The following is a 14027-nucleotide window of genomic DNA, read 5'->3' on the forward strand; positions in this document are numbered from 1 at the left end:
CCATACAGCTTCTCCTTGTGCAACGTGCGCTGTATTGTTGACCGATGCACAATGACACCATCTGCAGCAAGATGAAGCTGCAGGTCTTTGGAGGTGGTCTGTGGATTGTCCTTGACTGTTCTCACTATTCTTCTTCTTTGCCTGTCTGATATTTTTCTTGGCCTGCCACTTCTGGGCTTAACAAGAACTGTACCTGTGTTCTTCCATTTCCTTACTATGTTCCTCACAGTGGAAACTGACAGTTGAAATCTCTGAGATAACTTTTTGTATCTTTCCCCTGAACAACTATGTTGAATAATCTTTGTTTTCAGATCATTTGAGTTGTCTTGAGGAGCCCATGATGCCACTCTTCATAGGAGATTCCAATAGGAGAACAACTTGCAAGTGGCCACCTTAAATACCTTTTCTCATGATTGGATACACATGAAGTTCAAAGCTCAATGATGAGGTTACAAAACCAATTTAGTGCTTTAGTAAGTTAGTAAAAAATAGTTAGGAGTGTTCAAATCAAGAAATTGATAAGGGTGCCCATACTTTTGCACCGGTCAAATTTTGTTTAAATGCGAATTGCACATTTTCTGTTAGTACAATAAACCTTACTTCAATCCAGAAATATTACTCAGTCCATCAGTTATTAGATATATGAAACTGAAATAGCTGTTGCAAAACCCCAATTTGTTATAAAGAGTAAAGGTTAACATTAATAGGGGTGCCCAAACTTTTTCATATGACTGTGTGTGTGTGTGTGTGTGTGTGTGTATATTATATATATATATATATATATATATATATATATATATATATATATACACACATACATACACATACATAGTTTTATTGAGATAGGCTATTGTATTAGCCGAAATGTCAACAACTGTTTTTTCTCTTTTCTTTTTTCAATATGAAGAGCCATTAATAAAAGTAATTTTTTTCAAAAGAAACACATTTTCCACTGTTTCCTTTTGAGTGACGAAGTTCTTTTCTCTCTCTTGGTTAAATTTTTTACTTCTGAGCACCAATTATCACGGTTTGAGCCAGATTCTTTACTTTTCTATTCCCCCAAGTTGCAGTATACTCACTGAATCAGGGGCTGTGTTGGGCTCCACAGAAGCAGAATGGGTAGAGCGATCTCCCTCCATCCTCAGTCCAGCCTGGAAAGTGCTCTGAGCGGGATCTTTCTGTGGTCCGGATGATATCCCAGCTTCCACTGTTGGGGTGACTCCACCTCTACCATCGGTCGGGAGGACGCAGGCCATCTAACAGGGCGAGTGCCTTTTTCCCTGCCACGGTGCTGTGATCACGCATGCGTTCCACAGTGGAACTTATGAAATTTGTAAGTGACGCTGGCAAGGAACCCCGATGTCACTTCCTGCTCGCCCCACAGCCACTGCCCGTGAGATAGGAGGTGCCGAAGAGCTAAAGGAGGCCCCTGGCGAGTCAGCCTGCCCCACTTTAGCTCTGATAGGCGCAGGAGGGGCAGGCAGGTTCCAAATCCGAATGAGATGGAAGCAGCAACGGAGGAGGAACCGGGTTGGCTCAGACCTCAGCTGCCCCATTGGTAAGGAAGTAGGTATGTGACATTCTCATGACCGGCCACGTAAGCACTGCAGGTCAACTGTTCGTGCTCCATAGGGACAGGACACAACTCTGGAGATGGGAGGTGGAAAGGGGTTATTTAACCTCTTTGTGTTTCCTGTCCTTATTAGGGTAGAGAGGTAACCTCCTGTGTGCTGTCGTGGAAGGTGACTAGAGAAAAATAAAATGTTTGATATTTTCCACTCTTAAGTACTAGGGGGAGCAGCTGCTGAAATCCTACTGTAGACCTACTGTACTGTATAACTAGCTTACATTACAACTGCAGTAAAAGTGGGTGGAATCTGTTCATGTGTGTCATGTCACCTCCGCCTTCTTCTGTGTGTTCCAAAAGGATAACAGAGAATGAAGTTAAGAATCACAGTGCGAAGCTTTTTGTTGGTGAGCGCAAAATGATCCTAATATCTAGTGTCACGAAGGACAGCTGCATAGAGCTCCTTACATAGCGCTCTGCACAACCATACCAGCAATGCTCTGCCGCATGCCAACCCGCAAATTTCTGCCGCCCGCCCACAATGCTCTGCCACACACCCGCCCCCCCCAATGCTCTGCTGCACGCATGCCCGCAATGCTCTGTTGCACGCACACCTCCTAAAGCTCTGCTGTATGCACGTCCCTCAATGACTGTCAATCTTACTCGGTTTGGGGCTCCATGCAAGATCTCGTCTCGAGGGGGGTAAGTATAATTCTGAGAAAGGTCAAGAATCAGCCTAGGAATTACGCAGGAGGACCTGGTCAATGACCTGAAGAGAACTGGGAACCACATTCTCAAATATTACTGTAACATTATGCCTTCATGGATTAAAATTCTGCAGGGCACACAGAGTCCTCCTGCTCATGCCAGCACATCCAGGCTCATTTGAATCTTTCCAGTGACCATCTGGATGATCCAGAGAGGCATGGGAGATGGTCATGTGGTCAAGTGAGACCAAACTAGAATTAGTATTAGAGCATTGAATATGGATCGTGGCTGAGTCTTACAGCATGACGATGACCCGAAACATACAGACAGGGCAACTAAGGACCTGAGCCTAATCGAAAAGCTTTGGAAGGAACTGAAACTCAATGCAGCCCAGAAACCTGAAAGATCTGTATGGAGGAGTGAACCAAAATCCCTGCTGCAGTGTGTGCAAACTAGGTCAAGAACTGTAGGAAACATCTGACCTCTGTAAGGCTAGATTAACACTTGCGTTGAACAGCATCCGTTACTATCCGCCGCCTTGAGGAATTACAGTAACCGTTGCAGGAAACCGTTTATTCCTCATAGACTTCTATTAGCTACGGATAGCAATGGATGGTCTTGCGTTGCATCCGTCCTGCGGTGCATCAGTTGTTTTGTCAGTGACCGTCGAGCGGAGGGAACGCTGAATGTAGCGTTTTTTGTTGCTGTAAAAAAAACAAAAAAAACCCGCACTCCGCAGGATTCCGTTGGGATCAGTTACGAGGCATAATGAATATATATGGTGCTGGATTCAGTCGCAGGATTCCGTCACGTTCTACTGAGCATGCCCAGCAGAACGTTCTAAATCGTGTAAAAGCACTACTGGTCTCTCTCTCTCATACTCACCGATCACCGGCGCAGCGCTGCACGGCTGCCACACTTCTCTGGCGGCTTCTCTTTTGGAAATGCCGGCCGCTCATTATTCATTTAGTATTCGCTGCTTCCCCTGCCCACCAGCGCCTATGATTGGTTGTATTCAAAGCAAGAAGGCCTGCGGAGACACCATCACATGTTTCTCAACACTGGCAAGAAACTAGCCAGGTCTTTCACCGGGAAGGAACAACCACAAGAAGGGCAGTCTCCAGTCAATGAGACCACCTATGCCAAACATGGTATCCATCCACAGACAGCCGTTTCGGGGTATTTGCCCCTCATCAGTGTGGAGTAGGGATCTGGCTAGTGGGAGCATTTCCTAGTAAAAGACTATGTGAGCAAGGATGGTTGACCTTAGGGAGATCAACATCCACCACTGCGGAGACACCATCACGTGTTTCTCAACGCAGTGATTCTAGAGCAATGCCCCCTGGGAAATATTCAAAGCAAGAAGGCCTGCGGAGACACCATCACATGTTTCTCAACACTGGCAGTCTTTTAATAGGCAATGCTCCCACCAGCCAGATTCCTACTCCACACTGATGAGGGGCAAATATCCCAAAACGGCTGTCTGTGGATGGATACCATGTTTGGCATAGGTGGTCTCCTTGACTGAAGACTGCCCTTCCCGTGGTCGTTCCTTCCCGGTGAAAGACCTGGCTAGTTTCCTGCCAGTGTTGAGAAACATGTGATGGTGTCTCCGCAGGCCTTCTTGCTTTGAATATTTCTCAGGGGGCATTGCTCTAGAATCACTGCGTTGAGAAACACGTGATGGTGTCTCCGCAGTGGTGGATGTTCATCTCCCTAAGGTCAACCATCCTTGCTCACATATGATTGGTTGCAGTCAGACACGCCCCCACGCTGAGTGACAGCTGTCTCACTGCAACCAATCACAGCCGTCGGTGGGCAGGTCTATATCGTGCAGTCCAATAAATAATTTAAATTAAAAAACGATGTGCAGCCCCTCCCAATTTTGATACCAGCCAAGGTAAAGCCACACGGCTGAAGGCTGTTATTCTCTGGATGGGGAGCCCCACGTTATGGGGAGCTCCTGAGCCTAAAAATATCAGCCAGCAGCCGCCCAGAATTGCTGCATCCATTAGATGTGACAGTCCTGGGACTCTACCCGGCTCATCCCGAATTGCCCTGGTGCAGTGGCAATCGGGGTAATAAGGAGTTAATGACAGCAGCCGATAGCTGCCACTAAGTCCTAGGTTAATCATGGCAGGCGTCTATGAGACACATTCCATGATTAACCTGTAAGTAAAAATAAAAAACACATACACCCAAAAAAATACTTTATTTGGAATAAAAGACAAAAAACATCCTCATTCATCACTTTATTAAAATCCCCAAATACCCCTCCAGGTCCGGCGTAATCCACACGAGGTCCCGCGACGCTTTCAGCTCTGCTACATGAAGCTGACAGGAGTGGCAGTAGAACACTGCCGCTCCTGTGAGCTCGATGCAGAAACTGAAGGGAGTCGCGCTGTCAGCGGGAACGTCACTGAGGTAATGCCTGTGTTTGTGCGGTGATGATGGGTGCGGTAGTGCCTGCGTGTGCCGTGATGAGAGCTCTCTCGGCTAGAAAAGTTAACGCAACAAGTTATTTCACAGGAATCCGTTGCCTTTATTATCACACTATTTGCAAGGCATTCGTCACATGCGTCACACAACGCAATGCAACGGATACTGTTCAACGCAAGTGTGAAACTAGCCTAACTGCAAACAAAGGTTTCTGTACCAATTGCTAAGTGCTGTATTTCCATTGTATCAAATACTTATTTCACGCAAAAAAAAATAAATTCATTATTTAAAAATTATGCAATGTAATTTTCTGTATTTTTTTTATTCTGTCACAGTTGAAGTTGCCTACAAAAAAATTACAGCCCTCTCCATTCTTTGCAGGTGGGAAAATTTGCAAAATTGTCCACGTATCAAATTCGAATATTGTGAGAATAAGCTTCTTACCTTTTGATACAGCTTGAGTTGCCTTTCTGGAGGAAGCCAAGGTGGTTGGATCAGTGGTTCTCAGAAATAGTGGGTCGCTGTTCAGGTACAAGATTTTATTGTTGCCAATCAGCATGGGACATATAAGATTTTGCGTGTGTAGTCCTAATTAAATTAAATTATAAAGATCATGTATGTATGTTTAGGAGACACCCCTCTGAGACAATAAAGTATCAGATGTAGCTCTCCCTTTGTATCAAACAAATAAAAGATTACATCATCGTCAATCATTTATATAAAGGCGCCATCTCACACGAGATCGCTAACGAGGTTGTTGCTGCGTCACTGTTTCCGTGATGCAGCAGCGATCTCGTTATGTGTGACACCTACCAGCGATCAAGTCCCTGCTGTGAGATTGCTAGTTGTTGCTGAATGGTTGGGACCATTTTCTTCAAAGGCAATGTCCTGCTATGCAGGACGCATCGCTGTGTTTGACGCCTACCAACGATCTCCTAACACAGTCCCAACACCCGCCGAGATCGTTATACAGGTCGCTGATCGTTACACAGTAACATCTTAACGACGCAGTGACATCTCACCAGCGACCTCCAAGTGCCTTACCAGCGATCCTTATCAGGTCACATAGTTTTCGGGATCGCTGGTAAGTTGTTAAATGTGACGGGGGCTTAAGACTATATAAACTTTTTAGTTTCACATTCCTGAACTTCACTTTTAACAAAGAAACTGAAACTATACAAGTCCTTGTCTAAAGTAAACAAAGGTCTCTGCTGTATTACACCAGGGGAGACACAGTACAGACTCTTAAGGTGGTGTCACACACAGTTACAGCGACGCTGCTACGTCACCATTTTCTGTGACGTAGCAGCGACGGCCCATCGCTGTGTGTGACATCCAGCAACGAGCTGGCCCCTGCTGTGAGGTCGCCGCTCGTTGCTGAATGTCCTGCTTCATTTTTTGCTCGTTGCTCTCCCGCTGTGAAGCACACATCCCTGTGTGTGACAGTGAGAGAGCGACGAACTGAAGCGAGCAGGGAGACTGCTCCTGGCAGCCTGCAATAAGCTGTAACCAAGTTAAATATCGGGTAACCAAGGGAAGCCCTTTCCTTGGTTACCCAATATTTACCTTAGTTACGAGCATCTACCGCTCTCACGCTGCCTGTGCCGGCTCTCTGCACGCCAGAGTACACATCGGGTAAATAAGCAAAGGTTTGCTTATTAACCCGATGTGTACTCTGGGTAGGAGTGCAGGGAACCAGCGCTAAGCGGTGTGCGCTGGTAACCAATGTAAATATCGGGTAACCAAGCCCTTGGTTACCCGATATTTACCTTAAGTTACCAAGCGCAGCATCGCTTCCACGCGTCGCTGCTGGATGGTCACTGGTGAGATCTGCCTGTTTGACAGCTCACCAGCGACCATGTAACGACGCAGCAGCGATCCTGATAATGTCAGGTCGCCTGTCGTGATCATTGCTGCGTCGCTATGTGTTACCCCAGCTTTACACAAAGACAAAATGGAGTGTAGATTTAACAAAATGGATTCTTCTCTCATTCAAGCAATACAAAAATAAATAAGATGATGAATAAAGCGTACAACTTGGCTGTAACAAAAACAAAAAATAAGGTTTTTCTCCCCATCAAAAATGTGTAAAAAGATGAATAATTTGTAAATGATCCATTATAAAAAAAAGTACACAACCGTAATGACATAAAATGAACTCTTTATTAACAGATAGTAAAAGTCTATTAAGATTTACGAAAACATACATTCTATTCATGACTATGGCTTCATTACTGTGTGAATTCTCTCATGTGTAATAAGATTTGATTTCCGAACAAAACATTTCCCACATTCTGAGCATGAATATGGCTTCTCTCCTGTGTGAATTCTCTCATGTCTAACAACATCTGATTTCTGAGCAAAACATTTCCCACATTCTGAACATGAATATGGCTTCTCTCCAGTGTGAATTCTCTCATGTGTAATGAGAGCTAATTTATGAGCAAAACATTTCTCATTCTGAACATGAATATGGCTTCTCTCCTGTGTGAATTCTCAAATGTTCAACATGATTTGATTTCAAAGCAAAACATTTCCCACATTCCGAACATGAATATGGCTTCACTCCTGTGTGAATTCGCTCATGTGTAATGAGATGTGATTTGTCAGCAAAACATTTCTCACATTCTGAACATGAATATGGCTTCACTCCTGTGTGAATTCTCTCATGTGTAATGAGAATTGATTTCCGAGCAAAACATTTCCCACATTCTGAGCATGAATATGGCTTCTCTCCTGTGTGAATTCTCTCATGTTTAACAACATATGATTTCTGAGCAAAACATTTCCCACATTCTGAGCATGAATATGGCTTCTCTCCTGTGTGAATTCTCTCATGTTTAACAACATCTGATTTCTGAGCAAAACATTTCCCACATTCTGAACATGAATATGGCTTCACTCCTGTGTGAATTCTCTCATGTGTAATGAGATCTAATTTGTAAGCAAAACATTTCCCACATTCTGAACATGAATATGGCTTCTCTCCTGTGTGAATTCTCTCATGTTTAACAACATATGATTTCTGAGCAAAACATTTCCCACATTCTGAACATGAATATGGCTTCTCTCCTGTGTGAATTCTCAAATGTTCAACATGATTTGATTTCAAAGCAAAACATTTCCCACATTCCGAACATGAATATGGTTTCACTCCTGTGTGAATTCTCTCATGTGTAATGAGATTTGATTTGTCAGCAAAACATTTCACACATTCTGAACATGAATATGGCTTCTCTCCTGTGTGAATTCTCTTATGTCTAACAACATCTGATTGCCGAGCAAAACATTTCCCACATTCTGAACATGAATATGGCTTCACTCCTGTGTGAATTCTCTCATGAGCAATGAGAGCTAATTTATGAGCAAAACATTTCTCACATTCTGAACATGAATATGGCTTCACTCCTGTGTGAATTCTCTCATGTGTAATGAGATTTGATTTGTCAGCAAAACATTTCTCACATTCTGAACATGAATATGGCTTCACTCCTGTGTGAATTCTCTCATGTGTAATGAGATGTGATTTCTGAGCAAAACATTTCCCACATTCTGAACATGAATATGGCTTCGCTTCTTTGTTACTTTCACTTCCCTTAGCATTCTGTGTGGAGCTCCTGCTACCGTCATCTGCCATAAATAAAATTGAAGTTATAAGCTCAAACATACAGACACACATAAATCCATACAAATTCCAAAGTGTGTAGTGTTCTACTTGAAAAGGCCTATGTGATAGTAATACCCAAAATGACATTTTAAAAACTGCTCCCTTCGAAGTGCTCAAAACGACATTCAATAAAACATATCTACAAAAGCATATCCAGTGGCACCCAATAATATAAGAATACTTTGGCATTGCATTAGTGCTGTAGAAATATTAGAAAAAAGGGATTAATGCATAGGTAATAAGAAAAATGAGTAAAAACGACATAGGCATTGCATTACTGCTTTAGAGATATTTGCAAAGTGAGATTCTTAGTTTATGTATTGACCAATCCACGTGAGCCCGATAACCTTGACAAGCACCTGACCAAGCACGCTGCCCTATAGCCAGGTGTGTCCACCATCTTATTTAGACTTCAAAGTGGAGGGGAAGGAGGGGTTAAATCCGCGCAATCCGTCAAAGAATGCAGAAGAGATGTTGATAAGTAAATCAATCTTTATTCCATCGGTCTACGCGTTTCAAGGTGTATAACCTGTTCTTCAGGACCAGATTATCAACAATAATCATTTGTTGATAATCTGGTCCTGAAGAAGAGGTTATACACCTTGAAACGCGTAGACCGACGGAATAAAGATTGATTAACTTAACAGCTCTTCTGCATTCTTTGACAGATTGCGCAGATTTAACCCCTCCTTCCCCTCCACTTTGAAGTCTGAACCACGTGGGGCCGCGGCAGCCGCCATTATCTCATGCCATCTGTGGTGGTTGTGACCTCTCACAACCACAAGTTGTGAGTGTATTTTATTACATTTTAACTGTGTGCTTATCTGGTAAAACCCTATTAGCGCTTCTTTTTTCTAGCTTTAGTACACCATCTTATTTAGCCAGAAAGCAGACATGCAGATGTTTAATCAAAGAGGCATTTAAGGTTAGGTTCCCAATATAATGAGATCACCTTGTCGAGGTTATCTGGCTCACATGGATTGGCCAATACATAAGCTAAGAATCTCTCTTTGCAAATATCTCTGAAGCAGTAATGCAATGCCTATCTTTTTACTCATTTTTCACATTAGCAATGTATTTATCCCTTTTTTGTAATATTCCTACAGCAGTAATGCAATGCCAAAGTACACTTTAGATGTGTCACAGAAATTAAAGCAATGTGGAAGGAAAAAAATAAAGATTAATTTTTCCCACAAAAGTGTTCCTTTAACCTCAAATTTTCATTTTCCCAAGGGTAATATGAGAAAATGGACCATATAATTCTGTTGTGCAATTTCTCATGTGTACGCTGATAGCCCATATATGGTGTAAAACTACTGCTTGTGTCCTTGGCAGGGCTCAGAAGGGAAGGAGCACAATTTGACTTTTGGAGAACAAAATTGGCTGAAATAGAGGATGTCGTGTCACGTTTGTAAAGCCCTTGATGTGCCTAAACAGTGGAAGCCCCCCACAAATTATCTCATTTTGAAATTTACACCACTGAAGGAATGTATCTAGGTGTGGAGATCATAGGAATACCCTTATAAGGAGTCTTTAGCAGACCCCCCAGCTATTATGGTGACCCATATGCACACAATGATAAATGTTGCTGGGGGCGTTGGATTTGTGGAACGTTGTACCCCATAGGCTGCGTGCTGCAAATGCTGCTGTCAAAGATCAAAAAGTTAACAGCAGTGGGTGAAGCTTACCTCCACTGAATAACTCAGACATCATCTGCTGGCAATAATGGAGACTCAGCTTCTGAGCCCACAAGAAGTAATAGGATGTAATAATTTGTTACATATCGAGAAGGGGTTAAAGAAAACCTGGCAGCTACAAAAACACTATTTACTGCAGATATAGTGGTAATCTGAGTACCTAGCATTTAAATATCTATCTGGTTTATTCGAACAGTGTGTAATACTAGTCACTGCATGGACAAGCCGAGAGCAGGGTTGTCAAACGTTCGGGGTCAGATACAAAGAGCATGCCGTGTACTAAGGAAAGAGACAAAGCATTGTCAGGTCTGGGGTCAGAATATAAGGAGCATAGTGTATCAGGTCAAATGGATGGTCAGAGAAGGTGAAAGGTCTGGCAGCTATAGATCAAAGCACAGATAACGGCACGGTGGTTCAGTGGTTAGCACTGCAGTCTTGCAATCCTGGGGTCCTGGGTTCAAATCCCACCAAGGACAACATCTGCAAGGAGTTTGTATGTTCTCCCCGTTTGCGTGGGTTTCCTCTGGGTCCTACGGTTTCCTCCCATACTCCAAAAGACATACAGATAGGGACTCTAGATCAGGGCTGTGGAGTCGGTAAGCCAAACCTTCGACTCAGACTCCTCAATTTCTCTTGCACCGACTCAGACTCCTACATATATTGCTTATAGTTAGGTGAAAAATTTATTGTAGTACATGAACATGTGTATGTGAACATCAGACATTTAATAATTTTTATGATACAATAATCAAGATATTTGGATAGAACATAAAATATATTTATTGGAACAACTTTAGAACACAAAAAACTGTAATAAATTGTAAATATGCAATACACTATGTAATATACGGTAGATTAAATATATATCTTGTGTGTTAAATATATATATATATATATAATATATATATATATATATATATATATATATATATATTACATAGTTTATTACATATTTACAATTTATTAGTTTTTTGTGTTCTAAAGTGGTATTCCAATAAATATATTTTATGTTCTATCTAAATATCATGATTATTGTATCATAAAAATAATTAAATGTCTGATGTTCACATTGTACTACAATACATTTTTCACTTAAATATAAGCATTATACTAAATATTATATAGTAAAATATTCAGCACATTCTGCATTGCACTACTGTCACCAATTTATTATATATTTTAGGAGTCGGTGCATTTTATACCGACTCCACCAAAATGAGCTCCGACTCAGACTCCACGACTCCGACTCCACAGCCCTGCTCTAGATTGTGAGCCCCAATGGGGACAGTGTTGTTTATGTATGTAAAGTGCTGTGGAATTAATAGTGTTATATAAATGAATAAAATAAATTAATTATTATAACCAAAGCCCCGTGTCATGTGGTGTTCAGGCCCACATTCGCGGGGTGCTGCTGCGGCGTTGGACTCTTCACCTTAGCTGAGTCTTTTTCACTGGTTTCCAGTACTGCAGGAGTTAATGCTGTGGAGTGGTGTGTGTCTCCTTGAGACTCAGGGGGCTAATTTTTATTCACCTGTCTTTTCCCTATTTAAGGTTTGAGTCTATTTGTTACTGCAGATGATAGCTTCAGCTTATGCTCGTGTGATTCCGGTCTTTGTGGTGATCCTATTCTTGGTGACCAGTATATTGCTGTTTGAGTGGGGTACAGTATCCCCATTATACAATTACTTCCAAGCGTGTGCTTTATTCCCTCCCATACACATATTGTCTCTCCTTTGTGTGCAATGGGTATGAGCTTTGTTTTTTTCCCTGTGTCTGTGGTATTTGTAGGGTTTGCATCTCCACTCTGATGAGGGGGAGAGGGGATGTTTGGATCAGGGTTTGGACAGGAGTTAAGGTTAAGCTGGTGGTCCAGACCTGGATACCATCAAGCCTAACTCTGGATAAGGGACAGCACAAGGTCCCTAGTCTAAGGGCCAGTTTTGGTATCCCTGCTCCAGCTACTTTGGTACCCTCCGTGATACCTGGGTTTAGGACTGCCTACTCAGCTAAGTAACTGATCACTCAGAACAGGGAATCCCTGAAGAAACCAAGCACCTCACAGTATCAGATTGAACTGAGTTGTCGCTCAGCAAAACTAACAGCTTGGCACGGCTCCGATTCCATAGGGAGGCAAAACTGTCACTCACTGCGTCCAAGACAGCAAAGAGATTGTGACACAGTAACTGCAAGGAGAAAATGCAGTTACATTCTCCCAGCAGCTGCTCAATTCTAGTCACCAGCACAGTGGGAGAGGCTGTAACAGTCACCACTCACTATATAGTGAGCACATAGTAATCAACCCTCTTGTTCCTTGGCTGACAGCCTGTGAGCGGTAAGTGTTACTGTATACGAGCGGCAGCAGGGAGAATTTAACTTTATTTTCTCCTTACAGCTGGGAATGTGACTGTTCTCTTTGTTATTTAATGGTGACTCTTCACTGAGGAGGGTTACCTGTGGAAAGGTCTCTACTCCGTTCATCACCCCGCACATCCATTTCTCCTTTTTCCATTGTGTCTGCAGCGTTCTGCATATCTTTTCTCTGAATTTCAAAGCTGCAAAATAAATAATGTATGTCAGGAACAGAAGGTAAAGTCATGTGGAAGGTTCTAGATGGACGCTTCTGCTCCCAGAGCACCTGAGACCAATCGATGCATGGCCTCTACGCCTCCTATATCCCCCGTGCTGCCCCAGAGTCAGTTCAGCAGGGATAGAAGCAGACGTGGCAGGATCCACTTAGTGTGGTACATTATGACATTGGGATTTCCTTCATTGTTTTGTCTTCACAATTTGGACGCCCTAATGCTTATTTTTCATCATCATTTGAGAATTGGTTTAGTCAACATTGTTGTATTTTTGAAAGTCTTTTTAAGGAAAATTAGTTTTATTCAATTGTTTTTCTTTAAGGGGGTGAACAGAGGTGTAAATAGAAATCATGGAACCCCATAGCGGAAGTTCTAATTGGTACCCCTCCCCCAAAAAATAAAAATGTAATTAATATTCAACTGGTTCATATAGGAACCTCTCACAACTTTACAGCCCTTACAAAGTAATTTTCCTCTTGAAGCCCAAAGATTCCCCTTTCACTGCCCCATAATGTATAATACAAGCACTGTATGATACCTCCACAGTCACTTCCGCCACACCAGGGCTGAGGCGTCGGTAAGAAAAAGAAGTTTCCCTCCACTCTATATACAGACACATCTGCAGGTTTTTCTCACCATCTGACATCAAATCAGAATAAAGTGAAGAAATAAATCTGGCATTCAAAATATTTTCAAAAACGTTTATTTTTTAAATCCAGTGACTAAAGACCACAATCCGTCCATGCTACAGTCCCCACCCGGGGGGGGGGGGGGGCCATCCATCCATGCTACAATCCCCACCCGGGGGGGGGGGCATTCACCCGTCCTACAATCCCCACCCAGGGGGGGGTGGGGGCATTCACCCGTCCTACAATCCCCACCCAGGGGGGGGTGGGGGCATTCACCCGTCCTACAATCCCCACCCAGGGGGGGGTGGGGGCATTCACCCGTCCCACAATCCCCACCCAGGGGGGGGTGGGGGCATTCACCCGTCCCACAATCCCCACCCCAGGGGGGGGGTGGGGGCATTCACCCGTCCTACAAAACCCCACCCGGGGGGGGGGGGCATTCATCCATCCTACATTCCCCACCCGGGGGGGGGGGGGGGGGGGGGGGGGGGGGGGGGTGGGGGGCATTCATCCATCCCCACAGTCCCCACCCAGGGGGGGGGCATTCATCCATCCCCACAGTCCCCACCCAGGGGGGGGGCATTCATCCATCCCACAGTCCCCACCCAGGGGGGGGGCATTCATCCATCCCACAGTCCCACCCAGGGGGGGGGGCATTCATCCATCCCACAGTCCCCCACCCAGGGGGGGGGCATTCATCCATCCACAGTCCCCACCCAGGGGGAGGGCATTCATCCA

At 43.7% G+C, this 14027-nt stretch overlaps 1 protein-coding gene across 1 annotated transcript; it reads right to left on the reverse strand.

Annotated features, from left to right (window-relative positions):
* Nucleotides 1-6855: 6855 nt before the first annotated feature.
* On the reverse strand, nucleotides 6856-12758 carry LOC142287506 (uncharacterized). The gene is given in 3 exon segments (XM_075333446.1): nucleotides 6856-7172; nucleotides 7174-8344; nucleotides 12530-12758. Coding segments are annotated over 3 exon segments (1554 nt in total). The 5' UTR covers nucleotides 12675-12758; the 3' UTR covers nucleotides 6856-6934.
* Nucleotides 12759-14027: the final 1269 nt, after the last annotated feature.

Source organism: Anomaloglossus baeobatrachus, unplaced genomic scaffold (assembly GCF_048569485.1).
Source record: "Anomaloglossus baeobatrachus isolate aAnoBae1 unplaced genomic scaffold, aAnoBae1.hap1 Scaffold_73, whole genome shotgun sequence".
NCBI lineage: Eukaryota > Metazoa > Chordata > Amphibia > Anura > Aromobatidae > Anomaloglossus > Anomaloglossus baeobatrachus.